Source organism: Rhagoletis pomonella, unplaced genomic scaffold (assembly GCF_013731165.1).
Source record: "Rhagoletis pomonella isolate Grant_MI unplaced genomic scaffold, Rhpom_1.0 Rhpom_scaffold_00006, whole genome shotgun sequence".
Taxonomy (NCBI): Eukaryota; Metazoa; Arthropoda; class Insecta; order Diptera; family Tephritidae; genus Rhagoletis; species Rhagoletis pomonella.
The window spans coordinates 9655290-9672744 of NW_023458560.1; the positions used below are offsets into that span (position 1 = coordinate 9655290).

At 32.6% G+C, this 17455-nt stretch overlaps 1 protein-coding gene across 1 annotated transcript in view; it reads left to right on the plus strand.

The window, feature by feature from the left end:
• The first annotated feature begins 282 nt into the window (after nt 1-282).
• LOC118740387 (protein nubbin-like) overlaps nt 283-17455 on the plus strand; it is a 47240-nt gene continuing 30067 nt past the window's right edge. The window contains exon 1 of the mRNA XM_036471899.1: nt 283-1822. Coding sequence (XP_036327792.1) covers nt 1714-1822 — 109 coding nt within the window. The 5' untranslated portion in view covers nt 283-1713. The remainder of the gene's footprint in view (nt 1823-17455) is intronic.

Genomic DNA, 17455 nt, shown 5'->3' on the forward strand with positions numbered 1-17455 from the left:
TTGAAAATGGATAATTGGAAAATTGTTTCTTATTTTGCATTCAATATCTACTAACGCATTTGGAAAACAAAATTCATTAAATTTTTGCCCCTTTTTTCTGAGGACGAATGTGTGCGCTCTTTTGCTCTTTGAGCTCTCATGCACGCATGCATGCACATATGATAGGTCCGTTTGAATGTATGTATGTAGGCGCATTTCGTATTTACTCGCACTCATTTGCGCTCAGATGTGGAGCACATTTCATTTCAAAAGCAACGACTTCAGTTGGGGTTTCATCACCAAACCAGTCAAACGCGTTGTGCTGCGTTGAACGTTCTCTGCGGAAATCGCAAGCCAAGTCAGTCACAGCGTCATTCATATTCGTCGTATTTGCCGGTTGTGAGCGAAGTTTCGTTTGTATATTTTTGTGTTTCATTTTTGTGGACTTCATCCCCGAAAAACTACCTCACGCACATATCGCACCACATCAACATAGGACGTTTCCCCTTCTGCGGAAATTTTGAAAGAAAATAGCAGCTCACTGAAGAAAGAAAAGAGTGAAATTGTGTAGAATGTGTACCGATTTTGGGGTAGAAATGGGAATTTGCCATCTCAGCCTCAAAAAGTGTTCAATCAAATAGGGAAAAATGCAAATGCGATTGCACACATACGCATCGACAAGTTGTATGTATTAGCGTTTGCGGCGATTCAACTTGTGTCGAAGAAGACAAGAAATAAAGTTCATAGAAACCACAAAATAATTCTAACAAAACAGTTGCTATTTGGACACGGTTAGCATCAGACCTTCGTCGATTAGTTGATTCTTAGACAATTTGAGTATAGAAGGTGGCTAATAAAAACTAAAAATAAAGAGGTGAACTATGTATTTCTTCAAATACCAACTCGTATAAACTAAAAAGAAGAAGAAAAAAAAACAATATAATAAAGACACCTGTGTGCGTAGTGGCGGCACAGGAAGGAACTGCGTTGGTACTTCAGACACGCCAGCTAAGATACGCGCCTACAAATACAAAGCACACGCACTACTTATTTCACCACTTAATAGTGCAAAGACAGTTTAAGTGATACCAAAAACAAAAATAATACAAAAAACACACATTCATACATAAATACATATCCGTCTACGATACGAAATTGATTAGATTCTAAACGTCTGAAATCTCGATCATTAATACCGTCCACATAGCATACATATGTAGCATAAGTACATACATCCATGTATATATATGTACATACATACATATATGTATATCAAAAAGTAACAACAAAGCATAATCATTAGTAAACATTATCGAGTAGTAGCCAGCGCATCGAGGTGTTTTGTGGGCATACATCTTATCGGCCGTTTAGTTTTCTGCGAAACATAAACGTGTCCAGGTCACACGCTCACTAATGAACGCTCCAAGTAATACCATTCGAATTTACAACTACTTACGTGTATGTACATATGTGCAGCGAAATAGAATCTAACATACATATATTGCACGCGCTTACGAGCCACGAAAAAGCGCCCATTTATGTAGAACTCTACGCGAATGTCAAAAAATATAACTCTTAAAAACAAAAACAATAAATGTTTCAATTGCTAAAAAAAGCCTTGAGTGAAAACAAGTGCAACAATTCACCACTGACACTAAGATTATTATTATTTTTTTTTTTAAATAACAATAACCCCTTGCAAAAGCAAAATACTACCGTACATAATTCGTGAAAATGGTTATGTCGGAGCTACGTTGGAGCACAGGACCTAAAGACAATAATAATTCGTTGAAGCATGATTTGTTGAGGACACCTACAAGTGGGCATATTATGCAGAATAGATGTAAGTACTCGAACACATTTATACATATTAATGGTGTATGCATACATACATACGTATCTACGTACAGTGTACAGTTGTTTGTGTTCAAATTGTTTTGCTGAAATTAAAAAAAAATTCTTATTTATTATAACCGAACCCGATGGAAATAATTGAATGAGTTGAATATTGATCATATATGTATGTATGTAATTACACAGGACCCCAAAAAATATATATTTTTTAAACAAAGATTTGTTTTGCGAAAAAAATATTCACATTTGTTTTACATATGTAATCTTATAAGTTGGAAATAAAATATTCATATGTAGTTGGACTTATTGATTGAACTATCTGATGAATGTGCAAAAAGTAGATCTCTTTTGCTCGGAACTTGGAAGAAATAATTGAAAGAGTTGAATATTGAACATGTAATTATTATTATTAATTTTTGATAAAATATACATATATGTATATATATATATATATATATGGAGCTAAATTTATAGAAACGCATTGTTTGCTTTGCTGAAATTAAAAAAAGAGATATCTATATATATATAATATGCGAAGGGATTTTTTGTGCAGCGTAAAAGATCTGTACCGTTCGTTCGATTTTCAAAAATGGGGTGTCAAATTAAAGCGCTTGGCCTATAGATGTGTGCTATTTTTTCGAAAGGAGTCGCCACCTGTAGAACAATTGAATATAAACTATATAATAAGCAATGCCGTCAAAACAGCGCCGTTCGTTTGATTTTCCAAAATAAGGTGACAAATTAAAACTCTTGGACTGCAGATATGCAATAAGGTTTTACTTTTTTGAAAAGAGTTGCCACCTTTTGAAAAATTTCATTCAAATTATCTAAAAAAATCAATTATTACGAAATGGGTATCAGTGGAAAGGGTTTTGAAAATATTTGTTTCTTGACTTAACTTTAGGAGGGTTGCCACCTGTTTGCAAAATTAAATCCAATTTGAATAAAGAAAATTAATTAGGAGAAATATGTTTCAACATATGGGCGCATAACGAAAGGGGCTTCAGAAGGCGGCCGTTTGAAAATATTTTGAAGAGGGTTGCCACCTTCTTGCAATGTCGAATTTAATTAACTTATCCAGAAGTTATATGAAGTGTCAAAATAATCATGTTAAATGAAAGAATATTAAGAAGACTTTAGTTTGAACACACAAAACATCTTTGAGGTGTTGGAAGAGGGTTGCCACCTGTTTTAAAATTAAATTCAAATTATTAAATAAGTTAAATGAATTATTAATATATGGTTATTTCGGAACTATATTTAGCGGAGTAGCCACATGTTTAATTAATATAATTCAAACTAATTCATCAGTTGATTAAAATATGTATCGCAATGTTAGACGAAGAATATTTAACAATATATCTTAGCGCGAAACTACTTTTCAAAAGGGCTGCCACCTGTTTAAAAAGTCGAATGTAACTATATCTATATATATAATACGCGAAAGGACTTTGAACCATTCGTTTGATTTTCGAATATCAAATTAAAGGGCTTGATATGTAGATGTGCAGTAGGCTTTTACTTTTCCGGAAAGAAAGGCCACCTTTTAAAAAATCAAGTTGAGATTATTTATAAATCAATACCATCATATCCCATTCCTTCGCTCGATTTTCAAAATTGAGGTGTCAAATTAAAAGGCTTGGTTGCAGATGTGCAATGAGGTTTTCCTTTTTGAAAAGAGTTGCCATAGGTATCAGTTGAAATGGTTATTAAAAGCTTTACTTATTAACTGTGAGAGTGTTGCCCCTGTTTAAAAAATCAAATTAAATTTTAAACAGGGTAATTACATAGGTAGTGTACAAAATGTTCCCCCACAGGGGTCAGACTAAAGGAGTTTATAAAGGTAGTAATTTGAAAATGTTTTGAAAAGGGTTGCCACCTGCTTTAAAAGCCGAATATGGGTGTTAAACGAAAGAGTGCTAAGAAATCTTCAGTTTAAACATCAAAATTTTGTTTGATGGTTTGAAGAGAGTTGCAAGCTGTTGAAAATTTTAAATTTAAATGAATTAGTAAGTTAATTAATTACTAAAAGAGGTGATTTAATCGTTCATGGGTTTGAGAAGGATTTATATCTGAACTGTTTAGGAGAGTTACCAGTTGATAAAAAAATAAAACTCAATTAAATTCTTCAGGTAGTTGAATTATGTATCAAAGTATCAGAGGAAAGAGCTTCAAGAGACTTCAGTTTGAGAAGGCTTCGCAGAAGATTGCCACCTGTTTGAAAAGCCTAATTTATTTAGCTTTTACACAATTTTAATGAAATATTAAAATATGAGTGGCAAAAGAAAGAGTTTTAATAAAACTTTAGATTGTAAATATTTGTTGTGATTCCTATTTTGAGCGATACGTTCGGTTATTGCACGGTGGTTTGAATTTTGAGTAAATGAAAAACCGACGCCATTTAAGACATCTCTTCGTTCAAAAAGGGATGGACGAATTTACTTGAAACATTTTCAATATTTATTAAGGATTGTGGATGTGTTGCCATCTGTTTAAAATATTAAACTCAATTTTGGCGTCTTAACGCCATGCGGATTCACTAGTTCTTATTTATTGTTATATGTTGGATATAAAATATTCATATGCTATTTTACGAACTACCTGATATGTACACTTAACAGCAAAAGTCTGTATACACCATTTCTTTTTTAAATATTCATAATATTTTGCAAGCTAAAATTTGTCTGTTATTTTTTATAAAAACATGGATCATGCTTAAAACAAAATCAAATAAACCAAACTTTTTTTTTATTCAAAATTTTCAACCTTTAAATCAGATTTTTGAATTTCAAAATTTTCAAACTTTTAATCACTTTTTTTTAATTTCATGTACGCTTTTTAGCCCATTTTAGTGCAATAATGTGTAAAAATTAAGTGGCTAAGAAATCGTGTTGATTTTTTTATAATTTTTTTCTTTTGACGGTTCTACGCATTTTCCTCCATATAAAAAAAGTTTCACTCAGAATTCATTTTTACACATTCTTACACTAAAATTGAATGGGCTATAAAACCGTGTACTTGAAATTAAAAAAATTAATTGAATAAACGGTTGAAAATTTTGATGAAAACTCATAGAATTTTCCTAAGTTTCGTATAAAGTTTGTAACCTTGGTTTATATGACATTTTTGTAAGAATAATCCATATTTTTATATAAAAATATTGTGAATATTTAAAAAAAGAAATGGTGTAAATGTAAGTGTATATTCCGAAACCGATGGAAATAATTGAAAGAGTTGAATATTGATCACATAATTACAAGGGCTGCAAAAAATATATTTTTATTTAACAAAGATTATTTGTTTTGCGAGAAAAATGTTCAAATAATAACTAAAAATATATCGGTTGTATGCAATCTTAAAAGTTGGATATAAAATATTCATAGATATTCATTGAACTATCTGATGAATACCGTCCTAACGTAGATCTTCTTTGCCCCGAACTTTGTAGAAATAATTTAAAGAGATTAATTGATGAACATATAATTATAAATAATAGTTTTTTATACACGTACATTGTTTATTTTGCCAAAATTAAAAAAAAAATATTCATATTTATTGTATGTAGTGTAATAAGTTGGATGTACAAAATTATAATTATAATTAAAAATAAAGTGAATTATTGTTTTAATTATAATTAACAATAAAGTGAATTGTTATTTTAATTAGTCTAATTTCGCATATGGACAAAATTGTATTTCTTTTTAATGAAAAAAATCCTCCTCATTTGGAAAAAAGGAGTTTTCAAACTAACAATATATATTTAGCCTTATTGTTAATATAATTTGACAATAATTGTCAGCATAAAAAAACGAATATTCAGTTTGAAAAATAAGTTGTCAATCATAATATATATTATTAATAATACTGATAGTTTTTTTTATGATTTTTTTTCAATTGTAAAAAATTTTTTCAAAGCAACAATATATAAGGTTGTTCACTGATAATTTTTTTTATCGAATTAACAAACCCATATAACAAAATATTTTTGTAATTTTGTAATACTGAAAATTTGTTTCTGTTGACCGTATATTAACCACGATTTTATCTCTCCAACCCAGTTTTTTGTCAATTCTACTGAGTTTTTTTTGTGTGTATACAATAGTTTAATAGTAAAAAGTATTTTTGAAACAAGCTTTCCGAAAATGAACTAAATCGGACTATAAATACGGGCTTTCCGAATATTTCGACTCGTGCGCCACCTACCGGCAACATTTTTTGTGGAGTAATTCCGACTATAAATACGGGTTTTCAAATATTTCGAGTCCTACGCCACCTAGCGGATTAATTTATATCTCATATTGCATTGTCAACGGGTTCTGAGTTAAGTTTGAAATTTCAAAGCCTCTATATTGTAACATTTAACCCAAACAAACATACTTATATACATGTGTACATCGAAATAAAAATTTTTTTGAAAGACCCTACCCTTAATTTCCTTCCTTTTTATGAGAAATATTATTATATTATTAGAGGTCGCGACTGGTAATTTTAGGTCAGAAGGTACGGTTTTATAGATTTAATAAATTTTGAATGACTAGTTTTCCTTCAATTTTAAAGGTGGCACATGTTATGAGAAGAGAATTTATAGGCCCTTAAAATGGTGTATAAATATCGGGCAAATAATAAAAACATTTTTTTTTTCATTTTTTAAGTTTTAACCATCACTAATATTAAATCTATTTTCAAATAAATCGATAGATCATTTATTGAATTGTTGAAGTTAGGCGACTTTTCTTAAATACGGGCTTGAACTTGTTTGTGTGTATGTACCTGACTTTCAGATTTTTGAGCAGTTGTTTCTAAGGAATTCATCAATATTTCTTCAAAATCGATATATGTATACAATCGCTTTTTAGCAAAAAAGTGGTTTTTAAAGAATTTTTAGGACAATGGGGGTGGCACAAGGAATACTTTGTAAAAACCTTCCACGCCAATATTTAATTATTCTTAAACAATAATGTGTTTAAAAAAAGGCGTGCGAGTGAAAGGTTAAACGACTGCGTATGGTGCTACGGGCCGTATACGTTACATACGTGACTACGGGTGTATGAGCATGAGTAGTTATTTTTAGTTTTTATACCCGAGCGCACATGTTCACAAGCATATTATAATTTTGATCACATAACGGTTGTTTGCAACGGTATATAGGTTTCCCTTTATCCAGGGTAGGTTGGTATTGAAAACGGGCGAAATCGGACTGTAACCACGCCCACTTCCCATATAAAGGTATTTTCGAAAAATGCACAACCTGCGCTGTTTCAATATATATTGGATCCAAATTGTTGTAAATTAGTACATAAAGCTGAATTTTGGTAAAAAATAGTGTTATTAAGAAATTTATGGAAAATGGGCGTAACCACGCTGACTTACGATGAAATGCTGTATCTCAGTAGGCGCTTCACCAATCTGTACCAAACTCGGTACGAGCCTAGCCTAGGACCTAGCAAATCTGTTGAAAATCTTTGAAATCGGGCAATAACCACGCCCAACTACCATATAACGGTAATTTACAGAAACACGAAAACTGCGATAAATCAGTAACCACTAAAGCTAATTGACTCAAAATCGATAATTACAATAACCATTTAGCAGAAAATTAGATTATTAGATTATTCGAAATCGAACCAAAATTACACCCACTTCGCGTACAACGGTAAAATTCAGGCGTCCGAAAACTCCGATATTTCAATAGCTGAAGACGCTAATTTACTTCAAGTTAATAGTTACAAATCTCCTAACAGTAAATAAGACTGCTATAGACTTTTAGGAATTGGGCGTGACACCGCCCACTTTATGGCTACAAAGGTGTATCTCGGTAACCACTTTATAGATTTCTACCAAACTTGGTTCAATTATTTCATTAAGTCTAAGTCAGCATATTATCGAAAAAGTTTGAAATCGGGAAACCCCCTGCTTATCATTTAAATGTAGTTTAGAGAAAGTTGAAACGGCGATATTCGATACCTGCGTCGGGTATATAAAGTTCGGTTTCGTCCGAACTTATACTTTACTTGTTTTAGTATATCTCCTTTAAGTTTTCATCTAAATTAATTTCTCAATGGAATCTTGTTCTTTACATAAAACCGAAGATGATGCATTTTCTAAAATAGGTGAAATACGTTTTTGTCGAAAAGTGTGACAACTCGTGAGATGTGCGCATATATAAATTTAATGTTTATGAAATAACGGGTGATTTTTTAAGAGCTTGATAACTTTTTTTAAAAAAAAAACGCATAAAATTTGCAAAATCTCATCGGTTCTTTATTTGAAACGTTAGATTGGTCCATGACATTTACTTTTTGAAGATAATTTCATTTAAATGTTGACCGCGGCTGCGTCTTAGGTGGTCCATTCGGAAAGTCCAATTTTGGGCAACTTTTTCGAGCATTTCGGCCGGAATAGCCCGAATTTCTTCGGAAATGTTGTCTTCCAAAGCTGGAATAGTTGCTGGCTTATTTCTGTAGACTTTAGACTTGACGTAGCCCCACAAAAAATAGTCTAAAGGCGTCAAATCGCATGATCTTGGTGGCCAACTTACCGGTCCATTTCTTGAGATGAATTGTTCTCCGAAGTTTTCCCTCAAAATGGCCATAGAATCGCGAGCTGTGTGGCATGTAGCGCCATCTTGTTGAAACCACATGTCAACCAAGTTCAGTTCTTCCATTTTTGGCAACAAAAAGTTTGTTAGCATCGAACGATAGCGATCGCCATTCACCGTAACGTTGCGTCCAACAGCATCTTTGAAAAAATACGGTCCAATGATTCCACCAGCGTACAAACCACACCAAACAGTGCATTTTTCGGGATGCATGGGCAGTTCTTGAACGGCTTCTGGTTGCTCTTCACTCCAAATGCGGCAATTTTGCTTATTTACGAAGCCATTCAACCAGAAATGAGCCTCATCGCTGAACAAAATTTGTCGATAAAAAAGCGGATTTTCTGCCAACTTTTCTAGGGCCCATTCACTGAAAATTCGACGTTGTGGCAGATCGTTCGGCTTCAGTTCTTGCACGAGCTGTATTTTATACGGTTTTACACCAAGATCTTTGCGTAAAATCTTCCATGTGGTCGAATAACACAAACCCAATTGCTGCGAACGGCGACGAATCGACATTTCACGGTCTTCAGCAACACTCTCAGAAACAGACGCAATATTCTCTTCTGTACGCACTGTACGCATTCGTGTGGTTGGTTTAATGTCCAATAAAGTAAACTGAGTGCGAAACTTGGTCACAATCGCATTAATTGTTTGCTCACTTGGTCGATTATGTAGACCATAAATCGGACGTAAAGCGCGAAACACATTTCGAACCGAACACTGATTTTGGTAATAAAATTCAATGATTTGCAAGCGTTGCTCGTTAGTAAGTCTATTCATGATGAAATTTCAAAGCATACTGAGCATCTTTCTCTTTGACACCATGTCTGAAATCCCACGTGATCTGTCAAATACTAATGCATGAAAATCCTAACCTCAAAAAAATCTACATAAGTATGTATATAATAGGGCGGGTCAATTTTTTTTTTCGACATCGTTCCTAGCAGATTCGGATTCTACATAAAATTCTAAGAAAAAAAGCCCTTTAGACCATAGCTCTAAAATCAATTTCGAGCCTGCGCAATTTTAAAAGAAATTATTTTTAATTAATACTAAGTCCATAATCAGATTAATATTTACTAAAGTGTTAGGAATGTTTTTTTTTTTGTAATAAAGAATTGTGCTCGGGAGTTTTGTGATATGAAAAATTCATTTCTGATATCTATTTTTTATTTAAAGAACCGCAAGATGGCGCTTCAAAGCAAATCTACTATATATTTGTGGAAGTATGTATGTATGTATGTACCAGGTTGCAGCCTGAACGGATGTATAGAATCGAATAAAATTTTGCCAAAGTATTGCCATGACTCCTGGACCTATAATAGGGTAAAAAAATTGAAACTCGCCAAGGGGGGGAGGGGATGAGGGATACCTCCCATAGTGAAAATTTTTAATCAGCTCTAACTTCGGAATTATAGTCACATGAACTCGAAATTTGAAATGCACAGATACCTATGTTAGGTGCTTATGGAAAGATATATGTATATAAATGAGTTTGTAAAAAGGGGCGTGGCACATCTTATAGGTGTGGAATCTTTTATCAGCTATAACAGCAGGCAGTATTAGTGATCTCATTGTATTGGATTTTGAAGATTTGTTATAATTGATCAAAGTTAAATTCAAATAAATTATAGATGATATGAAGTTCACCGGGTCATCTTCTAGTCTTTAATATATACTCAGTTAATATACGGATTAATATTTACTAAAGTGTTACGAACGTTATTTTTTTAATACAATAAGAAAAAAATAACTATAATTTGAAGGAATGACACACAATCGCTAAAGTCGTCGCATGTGTGTATTCTTTCATATACATATATATGGGCGAATGGCCCACGGTTTATATATTTTTCATCCACTCGCTTATTCCTTACCGAAAATTTTAAATAAAAATTTAACAAGTTTTAACCGCTGATACAGTACAGGTAGCAGTTTAAAATGGGTAACTGGGTAAACTTTATAAAGAAAACATATTCTCTGGCTAAATTAATAAGCCTGCCCGGATAACATAAAATCCCAAGCTTGATAAACATTTGGTGTTATAAAAGTTTTATAAAGCTCTACTTGTAATTAGGAAAAATGCCGAAAAAAATTATAAAATTGATTCATTGATTGATTGATTGATAAAAATAGAGAGTGAGTTATGGCTATGACAATAGAAACTAGAAAAAAGATACCTCGTGTTGAAAGCAAAAAAGTGCAGGTTTGAAGTTGCTTGAAAATCTGAATATAAAATTGCAAATTAGTATGCAGATTTATTGAATTTTCCTGAGTTTTTCACAAAGTTTACACATTTGATTTTAATGTGTTTTAGTGTAGTATGAACTATGTTTTTATAAAAAATTATCGGAAATAAATTAAAAATTTTGCATATATATGATTCGAAAATTTACTGTGCCAAAACTTTTGTTCGACACTGTACATATAAAAAAATACATACAGTAACTTCTCCCGTTACAATAGTAAAAAATATGTAATTTGCTTTGTAGTGCAATCTTGCGGTTCTTTAAATAAAAAATAGATATCAGAAATTAATTTTTCGTATCAATAAGCTCCCAAGCACAGGTTTGTATTAAAAAAAATATATCCGTAACACTTTATTAAATATTAATCTGCATATTTTATCAATTCGTCATAATATGTTTTTATGTATGTTACCGCGTAACTTTGGACTACGTTATCCGTTTTCTATTATTCTTTTTGAAAGGAAAGGTGGTTCCTCAGAGGTAGTCTCCTACTAATTGAGTGTAGATCCGATAATTGGGACATGAAGAAAATAACGGTACTTTTAAATTTGTATATGAGAATTGAAGTCGGGTTTGTTTTTTTGTTTAAATTTTACTCCAGTGTCCACAGCTTCTATAAAAGAGTCGTAGGCCATATTTTTTTGTTAGTTCAATTGGGGAACATTTGTATGAACTGCTTCGGCTAATACTTCGGCTTTTGTTCTCTTTTTATATCGAGGCTGAGTGCATTGTTCGATGGGGTGATATCATTGCCAAACATGATAGTACTTTGTTTGCCATCAATAAACACTATCTTGACGGAGTTACAGTATTCCACATTGATGCGAGCCTCAAACGTTTTGAACAATATTTGCGAGTATGGCTTTTAGTTTTTACCGCTCAGGTAGGTGGCAGGCCTATAGAAAATATTTCTTAATCAATAATTTTTCAAATACTTTTCGCTCGACACCTATATTATAATACATACTTTATCTTATTAACTTAATTTAATTAAATTTTCGAAATTGGTGGCAACTCGACTCAAAAATATTTTCAGTAGTAAGCCTTCTTAAACCCTTTTAATTTGATACCCATATTGCAATATTTAATTTATCTTATCAATTTTATTTAACTAAATTTTGAAACAGGTGGCAACCCCCCTCAAAAATATTTTTGCCTGTAAGCCTTCATAACCTCTTTCTTTTGACACCCATATTGCAATATCTAATTTATGTAATTAATTTACTTATATTGGGATTTTTAAACAGGTGGCAACTCTCTATTTTTTCTGGGTTTAACAATCCGGATATTATAAAAAACAAACCAAAAAAATAAAAATATTCAAATCGGTCAAGCTGTTGTCAAGTCTTAGCGAGGCTAACGGACAGCAATCCAATTTTATATATAAGATATCTTCTTTTAAAAATGCGCAGGCTCGAAATTGACTTTAGAGCTATGGTCTGGAGGAATTTTTTTCTTAGAATTTTTTGAAGAATCCGAATATGCTAGGAACAATGTCGAAAAAAATCGATCCATACAAATTGACCCGCCCTAATGTACATAAGTGAATAACATTTACGATGATCGTTTACCTTGTATGGGGATCAATAAAGAATGACTGAATAATAAATGAAAAATTATTCTTGATTCGAAACAGTGTTTAATCGATAGACATTTTAATTAATTAGTTAATTCGATTAAATTCAATCCAATTTCAGTCAATCATGATTAATTTCGATTTAAAATAAATAAATTTTAGTAATTAACTCTTAATTTGAGTAGGTAGGTTTGGTGATTAATTAATTTATGCAGGAATTCTCCTGTGTACACAAGAACAGTTAATCGAGTATGGCTAAGTCGGCTTTCCTCATCAATCTAAGCAATTTGGCATGCGTTTTCATTAATATCTATTCCAACAGACATTATGTCAATTAGGTTTTAATATCCCTCGGCATATGTGCGATGGGTTGTAAAAATTCTCAGATTATGTATTACTAATAACAATAATTATTATTTTTTTTATACCCGAACGCACTTGTGCACAATGGTATATTAACTTTGTTCACATAACGGTTGTTTGTGACAGCCAAAACGAATCGAGATAGATATAGACAAATGTATACATAAATGATCAGGATGAAAAAAGAAATCGATTAAGCCATGTCTGTTTGTCCGTCCGTCTGTCCGTCCGTCCGTGTACATGATAACTCGAGCAAAAATTGAGATATCTCAACGAAATTTGGTACGTAGGTTTCCCTTAATCCAAGGTAGGTTGTTATTGAAAATGGGCGAAATCGGACTGTAACCACGCCCACTTCCCATATAACGGTAATTTTCAGAAATACGAAAACTGCGATATTTTAGTAACTACTGAAGATTATTCACTCAAAATTGATGTTTACAATACTTTTTAGACGAAAAATTGGAATATTGTAAATTTTTGGAAAATGGTCGTAGCCACACCCACTTGTGGTTACATGTGTATATCTTGGTAACCGCTGCACCAATTTCTTCCAAGCTTGGCACAGTTGTTGGTCCTGGAACAGCATACCAAATGGCCGAAAATTTTTAAAATCGAACAATAACCACGCCCACATCCCATATAACGGTAATTTAGAAAAATACGAAATCCTCGATAAATCAGTAAATATTAAAGCTAATTTTTTCAAAATTGATGGGTGCAACAATTCTTAACAAAGAAATATGTTTGTGATAAAATTTTTGAAAATGGGTGCGGCACCGCCCACTTATGATCACATATATGTATCTCGGTAACCGTTCTACCAATTTGTACCAATCTCGGTATTTTTATTTTGCTTGCCACATAAAAGCATAACGTTGAAAATTATTGAAATCAGACTAAAATTACGGCCACTTTCCAATTAACGGTAAATTTTAGAAATGCTTGAAGCTTCAATATTTCGAAATTTAAGGACGCTAATTTATTCAAAGTTGATACACCCTGGCTTACCATGTAGCGGTAGCTTTCGGAAAGGTGAAAAACATATATTTACTTAATACTTGCGCCGGGTATTTAATGTTCGGCTCCGCCCGAACTTAGACTTTCTTACTTGTTTAATTATATTTAGAAGGGGTGCCGCCTGTTTGAAAAGTCGAATTTAGTTAAAGCAGTTTTGTGCTTAAAATACTATGCAACACTTAAAATATTTTTGAGGAACTTTAAGGGCCACTCCCTGTCTAAAAAGTTAAACTCAAAGTATACTGTGGGACAGCCGAAACCAGCCCGGACTTAGTTAACATTTTCTGAAAGTATACCCATCCAGTAATAAGCTCGTATTTTTATTTCATGGCCTACTAAAGTATTCATGTCTCAGCCTAAGTAGTTTTCAAAAAGGTAAAAAAAATAGTTAAAATAAATGTCTGAGCGAAATTAAAGGTTAAGACATATATAATAAAATTTCATGGGAAATATTTTCGTAGAACATTTTTACCCATTAGCTCCCGCCTAAAAGGATAATTTTGACTCTTACTTCAAGAAATCCCGCAAAAAGCAAATTTGGAGGTCGTTAGAGGATTGATATATTCTAGTAAATTATTCTCCGGAAAATTTTACTAGGGGTCTTCTCAGGCAAAAGCTTCATGCCACCAACGTAAAAGCCTCTAAACATTTAAAATAAAAAATCAACAAAAAACTAGTTTTTTACAAATTTTTTTTTTTAAATTTGAGTTTAGAATAACAGTTTCTTCTTGGCACAGATTTTTTGTCCTGATGCATCAGATCGAAAAACATGTATTTTTTTACTTGCATCCTTAAGACAAATGGAGTGCCACACACAGTGATGGCAAATTTAGGCAGAAAGAAGAGAGTTGAAGAGTTGATTTTTTTGGAAATAAAAATGAAATTCGATTTCTTCTAGAAAAACTCGATTCTATCCGAATTTTAACAACACAAAGTTCGATTTCAAAAATTCGCCATTTTAGAGCTAAAATTCGATTAAAATCTGAATATCGAAGCTTCGAGTATTTTACCCATCCCTAGTATAATTATTACTGAACAATGGAAAAGTTCTTTTCGTCTCCTGAGACGAAAATCGTTTGATTAAAAACTTTTTCATCTTCTAATAATTATCTGGCACTTTTATTTTTTTCGTTTCGCGGGACGATTATTCTACGATGGAAATGATTTACAACATCTTCTATTAGTATTTATATGGGACTTTTATTTAAATAAAACTCCTTAATTGAGTTCGGAGATTCAACGCGTTAAATATTTATCGCTACGATTGTTCATGTCATCAAATCTGTATCGTTCGTTCGATTTTCAAAAATTAGGTGTCAAATTTAAGAGCTTTGCTTTTACGTGGTTTTAGTTTTTTGAAAAGGGTTACCAGATGTTAGAAAATGAAATTAAAATAATGGAGCTGCGTTTAATTTCGTAAAATCGACTGTACGTGTAACAATTCTATTAAATAAGAGAAAACGGTGAACATAAATCATTTTCCTCTTGAAATAAATGCCCCGAGGGACGAAAAAATAAATAAAAATCCCATATAATTATGAGAAGACGTAAATAATTTGCATCTGATTTGCATAATCGTCCCGCGAGAAGAAAAAAGAGGCACCCTGAAATTGTGCATATGTTTCGGTTGAAAACCGCAATAATGCATATTAGAAAAACCGAAATACTTAATGCATATGCAACTTTTCGTTTGAAGACCGAAAGACCATGAGTAGGTGAACCTTTGTGTCCAATTATAAATTAACTTATTGAACATGGAATGCTTGATGAATCAATGCCTATGTACCTCAAATTAACGTATTTCCGAAGAAAAAAATTAGTTATATTATTTTATTACACTGTAAATGAACTCAAAACTTCAACACTAGAAAAGTAATTGAATACGATATTATATTTTAATACAGAATAAATGTCTCGATCTTTCTTCGTCCCAAAAAAACAACATGGCATTGAAGAAAAATAGGCATTTAAATTATAATTTGGGATGAAATCACTGCGGTTTTCCATGTTCCACCCGTGACAAAAAAGTTTTAAACTTCCACTTATAAAAAGTTTAACGTTTCAAACCTATGTTTAATGCCACAAAACTTTGAAGTTCAGGTTGGCTAAACACCATAATACTGTTGATGGGCTAAGCGATGTAGTAAAAAAATTTCGCATGGTCAGCTCGAAATGTCAAGGTAAACATTACTATCATAGGGACGCCAGAGAATTCTATGACGATGGTTGCTTAACAACAATCCAATAGTCAATACTAACAATTACCTCAAAAGTTCCAACAAAGAAAATCTAGCAGTTTGCCTAACTAATGCAATAATGGCGTTTTTGTTTCTATGGAAAAAATGTTGCTCTTTCATTGCCGTCTTTGCATAAACACTAATTTTACTTTTACAAAAAGTTTAAACAGAAAATAGATAATTTAATAAGCTTAGCTAATTTAAATAGAATTTTGATGTTGGCCCACTATATCCAACAAAATTACATTTAAGTGTGCGCATTTTTTTCAGATCTTAAAAGTTGACTATACCCTCTATTCTAACAGGATCACAAAACTTAGCTCATCACCGCTGTGATTTCTAGTGCGCAGCAAAACGTGCGACAAAAATTCGATTTTAAATGCTAGAAAAATACAGAAAACATACAAATTTTTGTTGTAGCGGCATATTTGTTGCAGCAGCAAACTTTGAAGCGCAGTAGAAATCACAGCAGTGGTGAGCAAAGGTTTGTGACTTTGTTAAAATACGGCTGTGTATCTCGAAAACTCTTCTACTTTCTTATATTTTGATTTCGCATTCGGAATAAGCTGAAATAATGCATAAAAAATGATGGTCAATTCCACAAGCCGGATTTCTTGTCGACTTGTGTTATTACATTGGATCTCTATAAGAATAATCTTTTAGCGAAAAATCGCACTTTTTCTTTGGAAAGTATTGATTAAATATATATGTACATATGTATGTATGTATGCACATATATCACGTTTATCAACCGCTACCAAACTTGATACACATTTGCACTTGGCATCATTAAACAAGTTTTAAAATTTGTTTATGTCACACAAAACAGGGTAAATTGTGTGTAACCAGGTCCAGCTCACGAACGACACCGAACTTAGACAAAATATTTTGGTGGCACACATCGGCGTAGCCAGAATGAGGGCTCGACCCTATTAAGCCGACATTTCAGGGTACTATTTTATATAGATATATGTCAGGAAAATTTGAAAGATAGGGGGGGCGGCTCGAGCACCCCCCTGCCCTACCTGGCTACGCCCGTGGTGGCACACCTAAAATTTAACAAAGGAGGCAGCAACACTTTAGAGCAGGCATGCCCAGGCACTTACTGATGGAGTTCTGCCAGCGTTGGGCATGATCGCTTTAGAGTTTATCATCCTCATGTACAAACAAATATAACTATGCACATATGTATGCATGTATTTTTTTCAGAGGAGGAAGCCTCGAAAGCTTAATCCCAAAAAACCGTCAGTGTGAGACTTTAACCCACTAAACCTCCTACCGTGTATGTATGTATGTTTGTATGCACATATGTATGCATATTCATTTTTTTTGCAATTTAGATAATTGTTTATATTTATGTATGTTAAGGCAATAATTTAAAATTGGTGTTAGTTATTTAATCTCATGCCACAATTTTGGAATTGACAAGAAACTACATATCTACTGAAATATTCTCACTTTATGTCAACTCCTACTTATTTTCATGATTTAAGAGCCTTAAACATGCCCATACCTACATTCATGTTCACAAACACACATTCAGTCATGCTAGGAGTATGCAGCAGCGTTTCATTTCCCC